Source organism: Trachemys scripta, chromosome 24 (assembly GCF_013100865.1).
Source record: "Trachemys scripta elegans isolate TJP31775 chromosome 24, CAS_Tse_1.0, whole genome shotgun sequence".
NCBI classification, from domain to species: Eukaryota; Metazoa; Chordata; order Testudines; family Emydidae; genus Trachemys; species Trachemys scripta.
In genome coordinates, this window is record NC_048321.1 from 11,328,079 (window position 1) to 11,349,479 (window position 21,401).

The following is a 21,401-nucleotide window of genomic DNA, read 5'->3' on the forward strand; positions in this document are numbered from 1 at the left end:
AGGGACCGTGCGAGGCTTGGGGCACCGAGAACCAAGGCCAGAGATGCTGTCGTCAGGCTCTGTGGACGGTACAGGAGGAAGAACAGAACCCAGCTCGGTCTGACGCGCGCCACTGCAGGGTTCATGGGAGCAATGACTTGTTTGCATCCGTAAAGCCGGCAGATATGGGCGCACGGCCGGAGGGGCTGTTTTCGCACCAAACGTGCGTGTGATGATAGGCCCTGAACCAGCAAGGCCGTTAAAGCACACGCCTGACTTCCAGCACAAGAACATTCCATTTACATCCGCGGGCCAGAATCTCAGCGGGTGTAAATCAGCAAAGCGCCATTAGTTAATGGCCCTATGCTAGGTTACACCCGCTGGGGGGTCAGAGGAAGGATGGGACAGTGGTTAGACCACTGGGCCTGTGAGATCTGGGTTTGAGCCCCTTCACCGCCACAGATTCCTTGGGCAAGTCACTGAGTTGCAGAACGGGGACAACAGCACTGCCCGGCCGCACGGGGTGCTGTGAGCCCCCCAAATGCCGTGGTGATGGGGGCCATGTAAGTACCTTAGAGAGAGAACATTCGGCACGTACCTTGCTGAGTCATGACCTTTAACAAAAGCAAGTCACAGTTGCTTTATTTGCCTGGGGCTGGGGCTGGGGAGGAGTACTAGGGCCTGGGAGAGATTTGGGGCGGTTTTTCCTATAAATCCCAACAGCTAAACCAAAGCTGAGCCTCCAGACAAAGAAAAGCGCAAGGAGGATGAGTCATTCTGCTCAACTCCTGCAATTCAGCACATTCACCAACCTTATCATCGGGGGGCCTGATTCTCCTGGACACAAAGGCCCCTTTATGCCACTCCAGCAGCGTAACCCTACTTGACATCCCCTTACACTGCCGGAGGGGGGTAAAGATGCCCTTGCTGTAAAGGAGGAATAGGACTCAGTTAGTCAAGGAAGCGGAACTGGGCCAGTTTGAGTTGCTATTTACAAAAAACACAGGATTCCATTACAAAGCACAGAGATCAGCACACACGAAAAAAAAAATCGCTATTTAAAAAAACTGTTTAAAACTAGTCTTCTCGTCGTCGTTAAAAAACTGAGCTGGAAAACCCCAGAGAAGAGCCAAAGAGGAGGTTCCGATACCAGAGTCCGCATCGTTGGTTCGTCTTTTCCTGCCTGCAGGTGGAGCAGGGAGATTTCGATAGCAGCCACGATACTGGAGGGACGCTTGCAAATGCTCCAAAACCCTCGCGGGTGGGGATTTAAAAAACACACGCCAAACATCCGGGGAAGTTGTAAAAAAGGCCAGAATCGGGATAGTAATACAAAAAAGGAAACTGAGACGGTTCCTCAGACCCAGCCGCATTTGGAGACGCTGGTGAAGGAGGGAACAGAAGTAGCCCTTGAGTTTTGGCACCAAATGAGGGATCTTCCTGTTAAAACGCCAGCCTTCGCGTGACACGCCTTCTGACCTCCTGGGAGATTGCTACAAGAATCTGGGTTTTGGAGACAGCAGAGACAGGAAGGGGAAAGGGCTCTGCCCCCGACCCCCAAATGGGGGGCAAGCAGAGATGGAAGAGGGCAGAGAGAGGAGACGGAGCCCTAGGGCATGCACGCTGGTTCTGGGAGGTTCCTACAAGGCTCTCCCTGCATGATGGTCTCTCTAAGCTCCGGTCAAAAAAGGGAGAGTCCTGGATGCAACTCGCTCCTCCTCAGGCATGAGTCCATAACCTAACCCCCTTTGCAGTTCACACAGAGGTCTCCGACTGCAGCCTCATGACGAACTTATGTGACTTGGGGTCCACAAACTCCTCTGAGAGCTTGAAGAAGGGGATCTTCTTCGTGCTCACCACCAGGCTGAAGTCTTGGCGCTTGAGGACGAAGACTACCCCGTCCTTCAGGCCGTTGGTCACCGGCTCCTCGCTGACCAGCGTCCATTGCTTGGCCAGCCAGCGGTCCTTGTGGTACTGGATGGTGGGCCCAGCGCTCAGGTACCTCTCGAGGAAGGCCTGGGGGACAGGAGAAGAGACAGGAGGGGCATTTTTCAATGGATAGTGGTCTTTGGTGAGGCACCATTGGCTACCTGGTGGGTCAGGCCAGAAGGAGGCCTTGCAACGTCGCCATGGAAACCCACCAGCTCCATCACGACTGTATCCAGGGTTCTGACTGTAGGTAGGGCCCCTTCCAACCGCATTCCCAGCTCTCCCAAGGTGCACAGCACCATGCAAAAAACACCCACGATTCTCTCTGCCCCCAGGGGCCAGAGGCTAAGGTTGTATGGGATAGCTGGCCAGATCTTCCCAGCATGCACTGGTACAAACCCGGTAAGGATGGACTGGCCTACATGGCCGATGCACGGCTATGCTGGGAAACAAATCTGCTGCGCGGTTGTGTTGAACCACAATACAGCCTTGGGACTTCATATGGTGTTTATCAGCGCTGAAAACGCTGGAGCAACAGGCTCTGAAACACAGCCCTACGGTGTAGACGGGACCAGCGTTTTCGGCTGCTGGACTTCTCGCCCAAAGCTCAGCTACCTCAGTGATGGACGGACCCTCAACCCCCGAGCCAGCCAAGATGGGGAGGAGGAGAAAAGGGGTGCTGGGCAATGGCTCAGAATCCATGTTTAACGTGGATTCTGGTTTCATGGTCTGACCACGAACCTGCAGAAGTAATTCTCACTGGAGAAAAGTCTCCGGGGGTGGACTGCAGGTCTAGGGAGCAGGAGTGAGTTCGGGCTGGCCCACGGGAACTGGGGCTTCCCCCATCGGCCCCCGAGCTCCCCAGCCTACCCCTTCCCCCCCACCACCGCCCCCTCTGCCTACCTACCTTGGGAGTCATGTCGTGAGTGATGCAGAACTGCAGGTGCTGTAGGATGCTCTCCATGGTGTGGTAGGGCTGCTGCTTGGTGGTGCGCAGGTACTTCTGCATGGCCCGGGCCATGGAGGCGAAGATGGCCTGGGCAGCTTCTCGCGGGTCCATGATCTCCCGCGGGTTCTTCTGGTCCTCCTCCTGCAGCCGCTTGATGTGGGTGAAGGCTTCCTCCACGGCCACCACCAGCCTGGCGGGAGGAAGGCAGCGGTGACGACCCAGCTGGCTCCGCTTCGGAGCCTCTGCAGGGCTTCTGAGCCTGCATCTGCCCCAAACTGGCCCAACCCGTCCTGTACCTCAGCGAGCAATAACCTTGCTTATAGACCCAAAGTCCTGGGTTCAATCCCCAATCACGGCCCAACCTGTGAGGACTCTAGGGGGATTTGACCCGCGGTGGGCCAAAGAAGCTTAGGGGGAGCTTCCCCGGCCAGGCAGGATGTACAGCCCATGCTAATACAGTCGGTCTCTCTGTCTCCCAAGCCGAGAGCCGCACTGCCGGAGGAACTGCAGCGTTTGTCTGGGTCCAGCAGCCTCAGGTCAGAAGCCCCTTCACGGTCACCCCAGCCCAGCCCTGCCTCCTCTCCACCACAAGGGGGCACTGCACCCTCCCCCCCGCCCCCCGTCGACTCCCGTACCTGGCGCGGCGCTTCCGCACCCTGCGCTCGTGCTCGGCCTCCTCGTAGTAGTACTCGTTGTGGCTGTTGTCGCGCCTCCGGGCGGCCGCGGCGATAACGGCCCGAGACTGGCCTGTCGAGTTGTTCGTCGTGTTTTCTGGAAGGGGAAGGAGTGAGGGGGGGGTTAGACACAGGGGGAGAAGTTACACTCGCGCCTCTGCCGCTGGAACTAGCCGCTAACGCAGGCAGGGGAGAGGGCACGTCATGCAGCATCATGCTGAGATTTCTAGAGCCGTTGGCAAGCAGCACCCGCTCACGCCCATCACCCGGGCTGTCTCCGAAAGCCGGGAGCGCCCCAACTTTATAGCACCCCGGCACCTTGTGCTCAGCCCCTCCTGGCTTGCACCTGTGCAAAGAGCTCACCAGGCCACAGCGAGCCGCTGTGCACTCACGCTGCAGCTGGAGGAGGGGAAGACACCCGCTGGGTTTTAAGTCTCCGCAGCTTTTGTTCGTCAACGCTGCACCTGGCCTGGCACCAGACCCCTGGATCCAACCCCCTGTTCAGATCTAGATCTGAATGGCATGGCGGGCGGGGGGGGAAGAGCCACGTGCCCATTGCCCAGGTTTCTAGGTGGAACTACCTTCAAACACATCAAATATTAACAGGCTACTGAAAATCCCACCCTCCTGCTCCAAAGCCTTGTCTACAGTCAGAAAACTGTACCCGTTTAATGACACGGCTCTAGTTAATCAGGTGTGAGCCTCCTATTGTAGACACACTTAAACCGGTTCACGTGAGGTCAATAAGTTACCAAAACCTCTGCACTGGGGGGCGAAAGGTAGGGTATAAAACTTCTGTGTTGGTGTGAATAAATGCATTCAAATCCGAAGCCATTCCCAGCGAGACAGAGAATAATCCCACGCTCAGGCAGAGGAGAAAGGAGGGGAGGAAAGCTGGTAATAAAAGGGAGCTTTATCAAATAAAATCAGCTCCTTCTAACCAGAGCCGAGGCTGGGAGCACGGGGAGAAGTAAGCCGGTCAATTTCGCTCCCCCTGATAACATCACTACCATCAATGGAGCTACCGCAAGGTGCGGCTCCGGGGCCGGACACAGAGTGCGGGGAAACGAGTAAGAAGAGACAGTGAGGAGGGTGGACGGGAGAGAGACCCAAGCTCACCCTCGCCGAGCGAGTACACCTTGAACCCGGACATTTTCTTGGACAGGACGGATTTTGGCAGGTTGAGGAGGGCGGGGTTGTAGACGGGGAAATCGTGGTAATAATTCTCCAGGATCCACACTGCCACGCGCTGGATACTGCGGGGAGAGACACAGCCAGGGCACGGGGAGGGACACAAAATAACACGTTAGACTCGCGCTGCAGGGGGGTGTGGGGTAGGGAGGGGACGCACGTACACAGAAGGGGGAGAACAAAAGGGAGATTGATGGGTTGGATCTGTGAGCCGCACGCTGCAGGCAGAGAGCGCAGCATCAAACACGCCACGCCATTGGGATGGAGCGCTCTGTCCAGTGGCAGCAGCAAATCCCAACCACCACAATACAGACTGACTGCCGGCTGGCCTCTGTATGGTGATTACAACTAGACCTCAACTTTGATTGTTTTAGCATTTCAAGGGATAATATCCATGGTTGGTTTTAAGCAATTGTAAAGATTTTTATTGCGTTCTATTTTCACAATCGCAGGAAGCAGTGGGGGCGGACAGGTCAGAAAATAATTAGTTAATGGCAGACATTGGATGTTCAAAAAGCCAAAGCTTTGTAACCGTTAAAACACAAGCTGTCAACGTGACATGTCAAAAGAGTCAAAGTAAATCTCCTTAAATCCAACTCTACTAAGTTCTCAAGCAGCATTTTTCTTATTTTGCCTGGCTGTCAATTTCAGTGACCCTGGATGAAATGTTTTCAAGTGTGTTCGCATGTGGACAGTGAAATTGACACTTACTGGTATTTACCAATACAAATCTAATCCTATCAAGCCTCACTACAAGCCACGGGCAGGGGATTCGGTGCAGGCCCCAGAAAGGTCCCTGCAGCTGGAGCTAAAGGAGACATGGCATGGATGAGGCTGTTACCGTAGAGACAAGGTAGGTGAGTAATATCTTTGACTGCACCAAATTCCACTGTTGCCGGCAGGTGAAGATCCATGCAGCAGGGGACAGTAGCGCATGAATGTTCATGGGCGTGCACACGCACTTCCCCCAAGCAGGTGTGGATACAAAATGCATGCACGGGCCTACAAACACACACACTGCCGCCACCCCCCTCCCCGAGATTGCAACAGTGTGCGCAAACACACACACACAGGTCTAGTTCCCTCTAGCATAGAGCAACATTTTACACACACACACACACACACACTCCCCTTTGCTCCCATGCATGGGGCAGTCACACACACACACACGCACACACAATGGTGCCCACTCACACACTCCCCTTCTCCCCCAGCAGGGGGCAGTCACACACACACACACACACACTAATTCCCCCAGCAATGCCCCCTCCCGCCCCCCCAGCCGCCCCGCCCCTCACCTGAGGTGGCCCACGTTGTAGAAGTGGCTGGCCCCGTCGGTGGAGCGCACCACCTTGAGCGTGAACTGGGGCTGGAGCTGGCGCAACTCCAGCAGCACCACGGCCAGGTAGTGGACAAAGAGCAGCGCGTCCACCAGGGAGACGGCGTACTGCACCACACCCTGGTAGTTGCGATCGCGCGAGTCCAGGATGCGCACGCCGTAGAAGAGCCAGTAGGAGACGACGAGCAGGAAGACGAGCACCATGAGCAGGGCCCGGAAGACGAAGACGCGGGGGAAGAAGGCCTTGGGGCGGCGGAAGAAGAGGGCCCAGCTGCCCAGCAGAAGGATGAGGAGTTTGAAGGCCACAGAGATGAAGAGCCCCTCGCAGGGCGTGCCGCAGGGCTCCAGCTCCTCCCGCCACAGCAGCTGGGGCAGCAGCAGGAAGGCCAGCGGGGTGAGGAAGGAAAGCAGCGCCAGGGCCCCGCCCAGCGAGACGCCCACGTGGCGGGAGCAGTCCAGGCGGGCGCTGTCCTCCATGTCCTTGGTGATGTGCGTGAGGTCATCGTGCGAGATGCTGTGCTCCGAGGTGCCCGTCACCACCGTGGTGGTCTCGCCCCAGTTGTCGTCCTAGAGGGGGCGGGGAGAAAAGGGTTATGCACGGGGGCTGGCCTGTGGGAACAGACTCCGCCAGCCCCGTTCCCCCCGCCCCCCCCCCCCCCCCCCTCCAGCCCCCTGGATCAGACTCTCCCCCCGCCCCCCCATTGGATCAGAACTACCCCCAGCCCACCCAACCCGCTGCCCCACAGGATTAGACCATCCAAGCCCCATGGGATCAGAGCCCCATGGCCTCCCAGCCATGCCAGATCAACAGAACTAAGAATCAATCTGGTTCCTTGGTTTCCAGCCACAGATCTCAAACCCCTTTGCAAAGGGGGACAAGATCGTTGTTCCTATTTTACAGAAGGGAACACTGAGGCAGGGGGTGGGGCAGTGCCTTGCCCCAGGTCACACAGCCAGGCCTAGACCCCAGGCATCCTGTCTCCCTGTGCCGTTCCCAGTCCAAGGGACATGCTGCCTTCCCCCGCAAGTGACGCCTGACCAGCAGATAAACTCTGAAATGGGAATGTCAAAAGATTTTCACACAAATCCCCTTCGTAACAAGGGGAAAAGCAACTACGTCCACGTGCCAGTCCGACACTCACCCCTCCTCCACCACACGAGGCTGCACAAGAGGAGAGGGCCTTGAATTCAGCACCCACACCCAGCCCTCTGATTCCGATGGGTTAAATTTCAAGTCCCATCTCAGACTGCCCTCACTGACAACCAATGAAATCACATCCCCCCCATCACCATAGGCTCCTGACACCCCTAGCATCCCCTCCCCCATGGGCTGGTACCACGGACAAGGTTCATTGGCGACCTTTGCTGGCTCAGTACGTTTATTTTGGGTGCAGGTGCTGGTAGTACAATGGGCGCACCCTTGCTTGGAGACCCGAGATTCAACCACAAGCCCTTTAAAGGGGACTTGAAACCCAGCCTTCCTCCTCGGGGTGCGGATATATTTGCTCGTTAATTACCGCCCTGAGCCAGGTCCTTACCCCTTTGGGCGTTACTTTGCAGCAGATGGAGCACGGGCCAAATCCGGATTGGCAGTCGCTTTTGAACAGACCCCGAATCTTTATATTTATTATCATCATGAGTATTATTTTTGTATTATTATTTTCTCTGGAATCTGGACCTTGACCAAGAAATTTGGACCTTGACAAAAATAAAAATAAAAATGGACTACCCCGGCTTTACAGTGAAGGCCAAACATCTGGCAGGCAACAGCAGTCGGCGTCTGGTTCCCCATCGTCAAACCAGGCCTCCGGCAGCTGAGACACACCTTGCCGGATGCTGGGCATGAAGGGAAGCTGTAGGGCATTAGCCAACGCAAATTCCTCCCTGAACCCCGTGATGATGTCTTCATAGAGCAACCGCTCCCCTGGGCTGCTTCCTGAGATGACAGAGGGGATCCAGAGAGCCCCGGCAGGCTGCCGAGAGCAGAAGCCCGCTGATGTCCCTACTACACACGCACAAGGTGACATAAGGGGACCTTGAAAGCGGTTCAACCCCCAGAGGGCAGCTGTAGTTACACCAGTAATGAGGGTAGCGCACTCCTGCAATGCTACGCCTTGTCCATTGTCATTCGCTGGTTTCTTAGGTCTCTTACGGTAGTGGCTAGGAGTGCCAATCGCGGATCAGGGGGGCACCGTACGGCCAGGCCTTGCCCCAAAGACCTTACGCTAGCAGTGTGTAGCAGGGTCACCATTTACTGGGCACCCCGTCATGGGCAGGGGCACTCCGGCCCTATTGGCACCCCCTTGTGGGCCCCTTAAGAACTGCACGTGGACTTTTACGTGGCTAACACTTCCCCTAAGGGCAAGCCACCCTATTACAGAGCACTTGACCAGTATAGGAATCCCACTACAGAATACCAGCAAAGCGCTCCGAATGCGAACACAGCTTCTACCAGAAAAGTTGTACTTTTGCTGGAATAGCTTATCACCCTCCCCCGCCCCCCGCTCAACCCACGAGCATAATGAGCTATCCCAGTAACAAATGGGGCCAGCAGAACTTTGTGCACACTAGGGGCTTCGGCCAGCATGTGGGTCAGGGATCGCCAACAGAGCTGTGCTGGCAGACGTCTGTAGTTCAGACACAACCTTAGAGAAAGGTTTATGAGCTATCCTGAGATAGTTCTGTCCGTGTCACTCCCTCCTGGGGACCCAGTAAGGCCTCGTCTACCCTTAAAACTAGGCTCGGAAGGGTAAACGTCAATTTCAGCGGACACACAAACCGAGGAAAAATATTTCCATGGAGATTCATCGAAATTGACAAATGGACAAAGTAAGAAAAATGTGTTTTGTGAACAGAACAGAGTTTGATTGAAGGATATTTACTGTTTGTATTTTCACAGGTGATATTGACAATGTGTGTTTTAAGGGCGATAAAACTTTAACTTTTGGAATTTCAGCGTCTACGGTCACTAAATAATTGTCTGACCGTCGCCCCGTCACTTCCCACAACTGAGAAAATGTAAATCCATAAAAATAAAAAATAAATATTGATATTAGTCACCAAAATAACAAAAAATGTCACTTAACTTCTCCCAATCCTCCTTCAAGCACATACCAGCACAGCAACGTCGCTTCGGTGTGTGATTTTTTTTCACTGTCAAAACTAAGACCGAATAAGCACGACTGGACATGCAGTTATCTGAGCATAAAAGGCCTTTTCCTGGTTTGGCTTATTTCATTTGTGTATAAGCTATATTGGCAAACCCCTCCTAGTGCAGACAAGCCCGGAGTCTGCTATGAGAGTAGCTCTTTCCATTTTAGCTCAGACCCCGGCCCAAACGACACAACTTTCACTGAAAAACCCACCCCTGCTATGAAGAGTAAGGAGCGTCCACACAGGGAATACAGAGTTCTGACAGGCATTGACAAATTTGAAAACAGGCAAACAAAGGGGGTGTGCGGGACTGACTTTCTAACAAGGACAGATTAAAAGAGCTCAGTCTGTCTAGCTTGGCAGAGGGAGGATTAAAACAGGGGACGTAAATCTACAGCAATTGGAGGACTTCCTCTCCTCTGAGCTGCTGCATAGCACAGCCGGAGAATTGCATCCGGGGTTGGTCAGGGCGGTAACTTCCAGAGGCTCAGGTGCTAACCTGGGACTTGGGAGACCCTGTCTCTTTGTGATGTGTTTGTACAGCACCTTGCACGACGGGGACCCCCTAGGTGCAACGACAATACCACTAGCTGTCACTGCCGTTGGGTTACTCTGTTCAAACGCTCAGGGAGCAGATTCGTCTCTCATCCCAAGCCAGGATCGCCCTGGAATTTTCACCCCTCCACAATAACCCTCAGGCCCTTCCACGGGCTGGCTCAGGGGATGGCGAATAGGAGCTGCAGGCTTTCACCGCCAGGACCCCGGTTCAAAGCCAGCCGTGGGCCAGCCCGGACGGGCAGTGGTTATCGCATGTCTGCTTTGGCCGGGCGTGGCCCTGTTCCTAGAGGAGACAACAGGCCAAGGAACCGGAATTCAGAGCCGGCTGGAGAGGGGAGGGACTGGCAAGGGGACTGCATGGCGGAAATTGTTTGTCTATGCATGGTCCGTAGTTAGAGGAGATGGGTTTCCCGAGCTGCCCTCCCAGCACCTGGAGCCAGGCAGGCTAAGCTGTGGCTGTCAAAGCCGGTTTGAGCCCCTAAGGCACAACCGGAGCAGAGCTGCCGGGAAACATGAGTCCCTGTGTACCAGAGGCTGCTGCGCCTGGCTGCGTGGTGCGGGGACCCTGCCGGGGTCCTGGGAAACACAGGAGCTGCACCGCTGCTCTCACGATGCCACGCGCCCTCTGGAGCCCCCCACCAGGGAACTGCAGAGGGAGCCCTGCAGAGGGGACACGCTCCCCACTCGCCTTCGACATCCAGCCTGAGAGCCTCAGTGCACAGAGCTGGTGGAGCCTGGCTCCCAGTCCCTTGCATAGGGGGTGGATCGGGACCGTGGCTGAAGCATGCTGCACTCTGGGTATTCTCTGCTGCCCCAGGCCCGAAGTGGGAATCCAGAGCAGCCCTGAGGCTGCTCTATCTCATCCCAGGCACCCTGAGTGCAGCCCCACAATATGGGGAGTGTCAAGATGCGGGCTGGGAGCGGGGAGGGTTTGAAGCCATCCTGCTTCCATTCACCACCGCCCTGCGTTTGGAGCTGGAGGAACTGAGAATCAGGGCCAGAGTGTTTTAGGGGGTGAGGTGAGCCCAGTCACCCAGGCCACTATCTGGACCAGGGGAGTCTCGCTCAGCCACACCAGAAGGGGTCCTCCCCCACCCCATTTTCCCACAGCGTGAAGGAGGAAACGTGGCTTCAAAGCCTCCACCTCGGTTTCTTTGGCGACGGGGAGGCGATGGGCATGTAGTCCCCAAGGCTCCTCCCTCTCCCCCCCATCACCTCCACCCCAGAGACGAGGGAGGGGCAAAACACAGACCCCGCCTCCATCCCTTCATGCCCTATACATCTCCTCCTCCCCTCCCCCCAAAGCAACCTGCTAGCCCCACCCCCTCAGCCTGGCGCTCCCCACTCACCCTCTCATCTCCTCTGGTCGACTCATTATCCAGCAGGGGCTCCCCCGGGGCCTGGATGGTCACCGACTTGTCCCCCCGGCTCCCGTCCCGGCTTTTGGAGCGGTGCCGGTCCCGCCGGTCTCTGGAAGGGAGAGAGAGACGCCGGGGGTCAGAGGGGGAAGTGCAGGGGCTGATGGGTGCATGCGGCTGGGAGTGGGCCGAGAGGGGGAAATGGGGTACGTCCCTCCCAGACCCCACACAAGGGAGTCTCCCTTTCCTCCATGCACCACCCTGAAGATAGACAGCGGGGGGAGGGTTTCCCCACTAGGACAGACATAGGGGGAGCCAGGTCCCGGCTCTTTTAAGGCCACAAGGCCTTCCTGACACCCTACCACCTCCCCAAGAGCAGATACAGTCTGGGAGCATCACCCCTCTCCCATAGAGAGGGGGGGGGCAGTTTCCTCCTCCCCAAGGGCAAATGTGTGAGCATGGGGAAGTTGTTCACAGGGAGTAGGGCATTCTCCCCTGCCCGCCTCCAGGACGGATGCAGGGTCAGGGGGAGCCCCCGCCATTGGCTCTCCTGAAGATGCTCATGGGGTGAGGCCCCTCCCCAAGCCTGAGGCCAGATCTCGGTTAGTCCCCCTGAACCAGCTTAGCTCCCCTCCCCCCAAGCCAGGTCAGCCCCTCATCCCTCCCCCCACTGCGCAGGCCCAGGTGCAGGGCTCCCCCCCATCCCCCCCTCACCTGTGCTTGCGGGAGCTGCGCGAGTGCCCCGACTTGTAGGAATACCCCGAGTACTGCGACTCGTTGTCCATGTTGTCGGAGCGCCGCGCCTTGTAGCGCTCCACGTTGCCGGACTTGGGTCTCCCGACGGGGACAGCAGCCAAGGCGGCCGCTGCCTCCTTCAGCGCGGGCTTCTTCAGGCCAAGGGGCACCTTCAGGAAGTCGACTGTCACCTTGAGGGACTCTATTTTGATCAGCTGGCTGGGCTCCTCTCAGAAGAAAATGACGCCCTGCTGGGGAAGGGTGGGAGAGAATTAGACTCCCGGAGGGGATCCCCACTGGGTCTCAGATTAACTCCACCCTCCCTAAAAACACCGAGCGCCGAGCCACAGAGAGCCCCGAGGTCTGTCCGAGTCCAGCAGCCTGAACCATCCGTGACCAGTGAGAGAGACCAGCAAGGTGGAGAGACAATGGGGAGACGGCCACTGCAAACAGCAGGGGCTGCAGAGAAGGCTGCTCTGAACTGGCTGGGAGATTGCAGGAAATACCGCTCGCCGACAAGATCTTCCAACACCGCTTCCAAATTCCCTGAGCTGCGCTGTCAGCGGCTTGGCAGAAGCCGATTTCTGTGTGTAATTCTGACATCTCGATCTTTTTAAGCTTATTTTCATCCGTGTCAATGTTCGTGTCAAAAAATACAACGTTAAGCAGCCTTCACTCAAGCTCTCCTGAGTTCTCACACAGCAAGGGTCTAACTCTGCCGCTCTGTGAACTCCCATGATTCTCAGTGGAAATACTTCCCCCCTGTTTGCGCGCGTGCAGCGAAATGGACGTTTCCCGAGAAAAATCGAAGCCTTCCAACACACGACATTTCCAGCAACAAAGCGAGCGACTCCTGGCTGTTTGTTTTCCTCCGACCCCTTTTCTTAGTTAGGAGAAAGCAGCTTTTGTTTACAGAGGGGAAACAAAACGGCTCAATCCCATCAATCCTTCACCCAGCCCCCGGGGAACGAAGCGAAAGGCCCTTGTTAAAAACCTTTCCCCCGCGCCACACCACGTCCAGCTCCGCCCATCTTCCCCCCGACATTAGCCTCGGTAGAAAAGCAGGCCCTTATCAAGAGGCATTTTTAAGTCACTGGGTTGGGACCTAGGAGAGTTGGGTTCTATCCCCAGCTCTCTCACTGGTCCCAGTGCGACCCTGGTCAGATCACTCGGTCTCCCCCATTTCAACTAAACCCCTTGGGGGCAGGGTCTAACTCTCACTATGTGTCAGTGCAGCGCCTGGCACAGTGCGGCTCTGGATGATCGTAATACAGGTAATCAGTGATAACACATTCTTAGCAGCTAAAATAATCTATTGTAAAGAAAATGGCAGGGTCTGATTCTCCCTTCCATTAAGGCCCCTTTACACTATTTTGGCAGGGCAAAGGGAGTGAAAATGAGAATCAGGCTCTGATCATACTAACTCCCAGCAAGAACTGGCATTAACATGTTACGCTTGTTTGAGTTATTTCTCTCAGGGCATTTTCTCTTTTAGCATCAGCTAGAACTCTGAGCTCTCTGCCCCTTTTCTAAACGACACTGAAAGAGGAGCTTTTTCACGCACTGGTTTCGTGTAATTTATGTTTTAATTAATATCCTGATTGTTATTTTAATTGCCAGGAGAGCGCCCAGGGCAGGGACCAACTTACAAATAATGTACTCAACAAGGGCGGCGCTTCAGACCCATCTCAAAGCGGCAAGGCGCTGTTAGAACAAGACACGGCACAGACACGGAACCTCAGATCCAGAAAATCAATGCCAGAGTTTTGGCTTCTGCAAAGAACCACGGGAAAATCTCCTGGGCCCAATCCCGCAAAAGGTCCAGAGCGTGGAATTCACATTTAAGTCACTGGGAATGGCGCAGGGGAAATGCAGTTTGGGCCCATATTTGTAGGCTGTTCAACCCTAGTACCACTATTCTTCATGTTGTGGTAGTACCTAGTAACCACAGCCATGGACCAGAAACATGATCCCGCCCCCAGAAGCTCACGGCCAGGGAACTGCAGCACAGAAAGGCGAAGGGACTGGCTCAAGGGAGTCTGTGGCAGTGCAGGGAACTACACGCAGATCTCCCAAGTCGCAGAGGAGAACCCAAACCCCTGGCACACCCTTGCAGTGGGAAGAAGCCTTAAAAGGGGTAGAAATGAGTTAGATTCACTTTCGAGTCCTTTTGAGAACCAGGACTTGTGGGTTCTGTTCCTGCCTTGGGAAGGGGAGTGTGGTCTAGTGGTCAAAGCACAGAGGCGTGGGAATCAGAAGACCTGGGCTCTGCCACTGACTGTGTGTGAGAAGCTGGACAGGCCGTGTCACCACCGTGGCCTCCGTTTCCTCATGTGTAAAATGGGAGGAGATGGGGGAGAAATAACACAGATCAGCTTCACGGGGCTAAGATGACGCTTCCATTATCAGAATCTGCGAAATGCCTTGAGATTCAGAGCTAGCCCAGGCTGGAGAAAACAGGGATGGAATGGGTTAGGCATCAAATTCAGATATATTTTTTTAAAGTGTGGGGGGAAGAGGAGGGGAAGGGAGGGGTGTAACAAAACCATATTAATATAGAATAAACTCTAATAAAGGCTCTCTGTGCTATTGGCCTGGTAGCATAGCGATAGGCTACTCATCTCTAAGGGGGAAAGATCTGGAGTTCAAATCTGGTGGTGCAAGTTAAAATGTCTGAAAAGCACATCCAGGAATTAACACAGCAGAATGGCTGTTCCGAATGAAAGTGACCAAACTAGCATGCTGCCCTTCCAAGCCGAGTGCAGCATCGGGAGTGTAGGAGAATAACAATTAGAGGCTAAAATCTGAGATCCATTGATTTCCCTGGAATGAGATCAGTCAATGAGCTAGCTGCTAGATCATTCACTGGTCTCATGCCAGTGAAATCCATTCACAGCAGCTGGGAATCTGGCCCTAGATTTAAAAAGAATTCTTTCTGAACTAACAATCTGAGGATTTAACGGTAACTAAACAAAGGAATTTAAGCACCATTTTTAGATGCAGGATGGCCCATTCAGTGGATAACATAAGGAACAGGTCATAACAAATGGTATCAGGGCAGACTGGAACCAGTTGTAGGTTGCAGTAAATTGCTTTTGGGGGAAAAAGTCATATAGCTCCCAAATTGTGCTAGGCACTGAGAACACAGACAGAGACAGGGGTCTCTCTTCTCCAGAGAGGCTACAATCCGCCAAGAGAACACACAGAGCCAAAAGAGAATACAACACATTTTGTCTCCTCTTTCAGTATTTCCTCCCCCCAAGTTCTTGGCCCATTTACGGAGCCTCTCAGGCGTTTGATTCCTGCCCACTTGCTTTCTGATGGTGTCTGTACCCCTTCAGAGGAGGGTGGGTCAGTCATTAGGGGAGCTGGGAGCCTCCTCATCACAGGACACTCCAGCACACGTTGGCAAAGCACTCTGCAAGCTTCGGCTGGAAGGCGCTAAAGCAGGACAAGGATGCTAGGAGGGTGTAAAAACAGTGAGTTGTGTTACAGAAGCACTTAGAGGCGCCAACTGCGACTGAGGCCGATAACTGGGCGGCTGGCCCATAAAATGAACCTGGGCTGAGCGTTCCCGTCCAGGTGCTCCTCGTCAGGCCAATTAAGAGGGTGGGGTCCTGCCCGTCTCTTTCCAAGTTACAAACAGCTCGGGGACCTTCTTGTGGTAAGCCCCGCACGTGGTTTGTTTCACAGCCTTCTCCCCGTCACCTTTACAGCCTCGTGCAGCCCGTAGCTACGGTGACGTACAGCCCTTAGCTCCCGTGGCCAGAGGGAAGGTATCTTCCCTCTCTCACTCCTATGCGCTTCCTTCTGGATCTTCTCTACCCTCTGCCTCAGGGGCTAATTAGTCTCTTCGCTCTCCCCTGATCACCCCAATCCATCAAGTGGGCACAGTTCTGCTTAATGAGGTCCACTCTAGAGTAACTCACTGGAGTTGCCGTGACGGTGGGGCTGAATTCCAGCTCTGTCACGAGGCCCCACCGAGCCAGGCACTGCGCAGAGACATAGCGCAATACGATCCTTGCCCTGAAGATCTCGCCCTCTGAACAGCCAAGACAAAGGGTGCAAAGGGAAACAGAGCTAGCGATCTCTCCAGAGCCGGGACCAGCACGCCAGGTCTCCTGGTGCACTAGCCAATCGGTTGGAGGTTGCCTCCAAACCTACTAGAAAAGAAAAACGACCTTTGATTTGCTAACCAAGCTTTTCAGGCCTGGAACCTTCCTGAACAGAGCCAACAAACCCCACTGCGTCAATGTCACATCATTTCTCCCACCACTACAACTGCACTTTGGAGGAAAGGGTCTTGCGACATGCCCTGGATAATACTAGCCCAGTGGGATCTGCGTGTGCATCCAGGAGCCCCCTCCCAGGACTAACGGTGAACGCTGCAAAAGAGAATGGACCCCCTAAGGGTGGGAAACTGACTGGGATTTGTAGCTGCTACCCCTCTGCCTTGGGAATAGGCCAAAGATGGACCTTTGCAGAGAGGCTTCTGGGTCCTTTAAGAGGCAGATTGGTGGATAGAGCACTGGACTAGGACTCTGGAGATCTCGTTTCTATTCCCGGCTCTGCCACTGGCCTGCTGGGTGACCTTGGACATGGCCCTTCCTTGCCCCGTGCCTCAGTTTCCCCAGCTGTAAGGACAGAGCTCATGACACCTCCTTTGTTAGAGCACGTGGAGAGCTACTGATGAAAAGTGCTCTATGAAAGCTAGGGATTATCACTAAAGGAACCGTCTCCGTCCCCTATGACCTGACACCAGGGGGGGCTAGTCACAACCCTTCCATCCACACTGGGTGCCAGGTTAGCCTGCTAAAAGGGTGGGGAGCATAGGCAAGCCAGTGTGGGGGAGTCACGCAGCTGGGGTGAAGAAGTCCTGGCCCCGGGGGAAGGGGAAGTGGAAAGCTGCTCGGACCCCACCCCCAGCTGCCTGTGCAGTGCAGTGAATGTGCTTGCATGACTTGCATGACTCTCGCCTGCTTTTTAATTACACAGCAGCATCCGTTACTATGCCAGGCCTCCAGGTATGGATCACATGATCCAGCTAGCTGCTTGCCCCGAACACCCGCACACCCCTCGTTCTTCAGGAGGGCGGGGTGTCGCAGACCACGCTCCCCCTGCAGCTAGGAAGGGAGGGCACATCAGCACTGTGACTTTCACCACATGCTGCGGAAACCTCCCCCACCCACCCTGACGAGGTAATCTGACCTTGCACCCACGCACGGTTTGATGAGCACCGAGAGGGGTGTGAAAAAAGTTACCACGGCGTCGTCAGAGCACCAGGCTGCAGAGGCAATGACCCTTCGCGCTTACAGCTCCCGCTGCCCGAGGATCTCAAAGCGCTTCCCAAGTTAGTTAGAAGGGCGGCTTGACAGGTCATAAGGTGCTGGCAAAGAAACAGATCCACACCACCCGACCTGAGGAACCAACATCTGATGTAGTGGGGGGTGTTCTCCCTGGCACAGCGGGGTTACTTACTCCTTTGGGGGTGCGATTGCCCCCTTGAGTTTCAGTCCCTGAGGTCTCCTCCAAAACTCAAGTCTAAACTCTGCGTGTAGGTCAGATCCCAGCTACTCCAGCTTAGCTGCACTGCATGGGGAAGCCACACTGGTCTCAGTTAAGGAGTGACTCCAAATTGATCTAGGTAAACCAGTGCATCCTTCTTGGAGAAGGAGGGTGGTTCCCCATGTCCCAGGCTAACTCCCTATGTGACTAGGGCCAGAGAGTTTTAAAGGTATTTAGGTGCCAAAAGATGTAGATAGGAATTTCCAAAAGCAAAATCAACAGGAGTGCGGTGCCTAGGCCAGAACGAGGACCCCAGGAGCCAGGACTCCGGGGTTCCATTCCTGGCTGTTGGAGACCAGGGTTATCTACCACTTACCCTGTTCTGAACTCTAGAGCAGCAGCTCTCAACCTTTCAAGACAACTGTCCCCCTTTCAGGAGTCTGATTTGTCTTGCGTACCCCCAGGTTTCACCTCCCTTAAAAACGACTTGCTTACAAAATCAGCCCTAAAAATACAGCTGTGTGACAGCTCACTGTTACTGAACAATTGCTGACTTTCTCCCTTTTACCATCTAATTATCACATAAATCAATTGGGATATAAATCTTGTACTTACATTTCAGCACATAGCACACAGAGCAGTCTAACCGAGTCATTGTCTGTATGACATTTTAGTTTGTTCTGATGTTGCTAGTGCTTTTTAATGTCGCTTGTTTTAAAACTCAGCAAATATCTAGATAAGTTGATGCACCCTCTGGAAGACCTCGGTGTACCCCTGCTCCAGACCAAACTCTGCTCTCGGAGCCAGGCATGCAACCGACGAGTCCCGAGGTCCTGTTCCCCTGCTTACACCCTTTCTGTCCCACTCTCTCCTCCCCACAAGCTGAGCCCCGAACCCAGGAGTCCTGGCTCATACAGATTTGGATCTGCATGCAAAGGCATGACAGAACGCTATCAGCCTGCAGAAGGAAAAAGGCCAGGTGTTAGCAGAAGTTCTCTGCTACTCCTGGATTTCCAGTTTATGTAAGATCCCGGCCCAGGACTGAGTTTAAGGCCAAAGGGGTGGCGATGGTGCGGAAATCAGCCAGCCAAGCGGCCTCAACGTACACGGGAGCAGGAAGGGTGGAAACATGGGGTGGGGGACCCCCAGTTTGGCTTGTCTGTGTTCGTATCCTTGAGGTTTAATGGGGCATAGAGGGTGGTTTTGAGGAGGGGAGGCAGAAACAGCGAGGGGATCTCCACCCTGGAAGATGGGGGGGGGCACAGATGGGAGAGGACAGCCCCACTGCAAGAGGGTGTTTGAGTCAGGACCTGGAGCCATTCAAGGTGATGCCCGGCCCGAAGTTGTTGCAAAATCCAGTCAAATCGTTCCTCACAAATCCTCCCCAGAAACGAGCTCTCGGGCTCCCAGAGAGCCCCCCGGCCGGTGACAGGCTTGCTTGCCCCACGTGAGTGAGCATTGCTGGACTGAAACCCCACACACCAAGGGCAGTTGCTTGATTCAAGCAGGGAGAGGGTGTCATGGCAGATTTCAGACCCTAAATCCAACCCCAGACCTCTCCCACATTCAGGGCAAGCAGTAATCAGACCCCCCAGCCCTGTCCCCCACTATTCAGACCCCAACTTGGTCCCCCGCAAAAATCCTCCTTAAATTCTGGGGTAGGCGATACCCTACCACGGCTTCCCCCACCCCCACGAACCCAGTTTTCCTGCGGCAGTGGGTAAGAGAGAAACCGGGCTCAGGGCTGGGGGCAGCAGGGCACAGAGAGACGAGTTACCAAGGAAATGCCATTTCAGTCAAATAAAACTCAAAATGTCTTTTGGCCTCTCCCAAGGTCCCTCTGCTTTGGGGAGGGGAGATGGGCTGGGGACGGGACGGGACGGGGGGAGTCTTTTGTCCCAGATGCTGGATTCTCTCACATTTATCACTATGGAAACAAAAGCCCCCCCACCCCGGTTGTCTAGGAGATGGCATGGAGGCCGGGGAGCTTGGTGTCCCAAGCGGTGGGGGAAGGAGGGGGAGGAAACACAAGCAGAAAGAGGGAGGGCCTGACCCCCTCCCCCCATGTCCCCCTTTTGGGGCTTTGTCTGAAAGGAGGAATCGGATTTCTGCAGGGAACAATAGGGGCGCAGGGCCGAGGCCGGCGGAGAAGCAGCCCTCCCCACGCAGGGGACGCCTGCGTCACCGGCCTATTGACTAGCGCCAGTAGATTTACGCCGGGGCCGTGTTCCCTGCTGTCTGTTCCCAACGCTAGCGGGGCCTGCAGCGAGACAGCCCCCCGCACCCTCTGCCAACAGCGCCAGGCCTGCGCATGCCCCCTTGCACCCAGCCCCCGAGCCACACGCATGTGCAACTGCACATGTGAATGCATCCTCTCACATGTGCACCCCCTGCTCACACAGGCACGCAGACCTACACCCAGACTCACCCGTGCATCCCTCCATGCATCCTGCAGGCATCCCCCCATGCCCCGGGACCCAGACTCGCACGTCCACCCCCTTGCACTAACCTGGTCATAGCCCCACCTGCACGCCCCACCCTTAGTGCATGCCTGCACATGGATTCACACGCATGCACACGGATTCCCCCATTCGCACACCCACTCTCACTCCGCCACCACCTCCACCCCCCGCCTTTGCACACCTCCTCAGGCACGTCTGCACATGGACATACCCTCTGACATGCATGCACCCCAGGCCCCCTAGATTTTCACCCCCACATGCCAGTGCAAACTGAGCCCCATCCCCCTCCCCATGGCTCCCAGCTGAGATGTCACCACGGATATCAGTGACACTCGCCCAGCTGGGAGTTAAAGACAAACCCTGGGTAGGGACCAGTTGCAGCTCCCTTTAAAGAAGGAGATCTGCCAGCAGATCGAGGAACGTGATCGTTCCCCTTTATTCGACATTGGTGAAGCCTCATCTGGAATAGTGTGTCCAGTTTTGGTCCCCACACTACAAGAAGGATGTGGAAAAATTGGAAAGAGTCCAGCGGAGGGCAACAAAAATGATTAGGGGTCTGGAGCACATGACTTATGAGGAGAGGCTGAGGGAACTGGGATTGTTTAGTCTCCAGAAGAGAAGAATGAGGGGGGATTTGATAGCAGCCTTCAACTACCTGAAGGGGGGTTCCAAAGAGGATGTAGCTCGGCTGTTCTCAGTGGTGGCAGATGACAGAACAAGGAGCAATGGTCTCAAGTTGCAGTGGGGGAGGTCCAGGTTGGATATCAGGAAAAACTATTTCACTAGGAGGGTGGTGAAACACTGGAATGCGTTACCTAGGGAGGTGGTGGAGTCCCCTTCCTTGGAGGTTTTTAAGGCCCGGCTTGACAAAGCCCTGGCTGGGATGATTTAGCTGGGAATTGGTCCTGCTTTGAGCAGGGGGTTGGACTAGATGACCTCTTGAGGTCCCTTCCAACCCTGATATTCTATGATTCTATGATTCTATGGAGCCAGGGGAGACACGCCAGAGCTGAGGAAGGGGAAGGCCACCCGCCTTCTGAACCCAGGAGCCCTGCCCCGCCCGCGTGGAGGGAACTCACCGACACAGTGGCGCAGTGGGAGGGGGGTGGGCACCGCGACAGAGAAGGATCCTTTCCCCCCCCGGTCTGATCAGTCGCCGAGACGCCGGTGCATCCCGATCCCGTGAAAGAAACCGGTGGGCAGATGCCGATCCCGCTTGGTCCGGCCGGCTGCGGGACTCCGCATCTGGAGCAGCTCAGGCACTGGGCTTCTGCTCCGGGGTCCCGCTGGGAAGCTGCAGGAAAGCCAGAGAGAAAGGGAATCAGCAGACGAAGGCCCTCCTGCAGCCAATACGACACCGGGGTACCCCGGCCCGGCCCAGGAACCCTGGAGACCGAGCATGGATCCACAGAACTTCCCCTGTCATACAAACACTGCTTTAGCCTTGCCCAGCTCCAATGTCCACCAGCGCTTGGGCTGAGACCCAGCAAACTCATTGCACGTAAGCCACCAAACCACCAGCTGATGATGGGAAGATATTCAAGGAACGGGCAGTCAGGCGTAGAGGCA

General features: G+C 55.2%; 1 protein-coding gene across 2 annotated transcripts in view; it reads right to left on the reverse strand.

Moving 5' to 3' along the window:
• Positions 1-953: 953 nt before the first annotated feature.
• The window catches only part of VANGL2 (VANGL planar cell polarity protein 2), a 38,694-nt gene continuing 18,246 nt past the window's right edge, over positions 954-21,401 (reverse strand). Inside the window, exons 2-9 of one of the 2 annotated variants that reach the window (XM_034756616.1) lie at positions 20,912-21,126; positions 11,845-12,113; positions 11,122-11,242; positions 6,021-6,628; positions 4,651-4,787; positions 3,493-3,628; positions 2,816-3,047; positions 954-1,995 (exon numbers count right to left, since the gene is read on the reverse strand). In XM_034756616.1, coding sequence (XP_034612507.1) covers positions 1,735-1,995; positions 2,816-3,047; positions 3,493-3,628; positions 4,651-4,787; positions 6,021-6,628; positions 11,122-11,242; positions 11,845-11,915 — 1,566 coding nt within the window. In that variant the 5' untranslated portion in view covers positions 11,916-12,113; positions 20,912-21,126 and the 3' untranslated portion in view covers positions 954-1,734. Of the gene's footprint in view, positions 1,996-2,815; positions 3,048-3,492; positions 3,629-4,650; positions 4,788-6,020; positions 6,629-11,121; positions 11,243-11,844; positions 12,117-20,911; positions 21,127-21,401 lie in introns of both variants that reach the window. The other variant, XM_034756615.1, reaches the window with a different exon arrangement.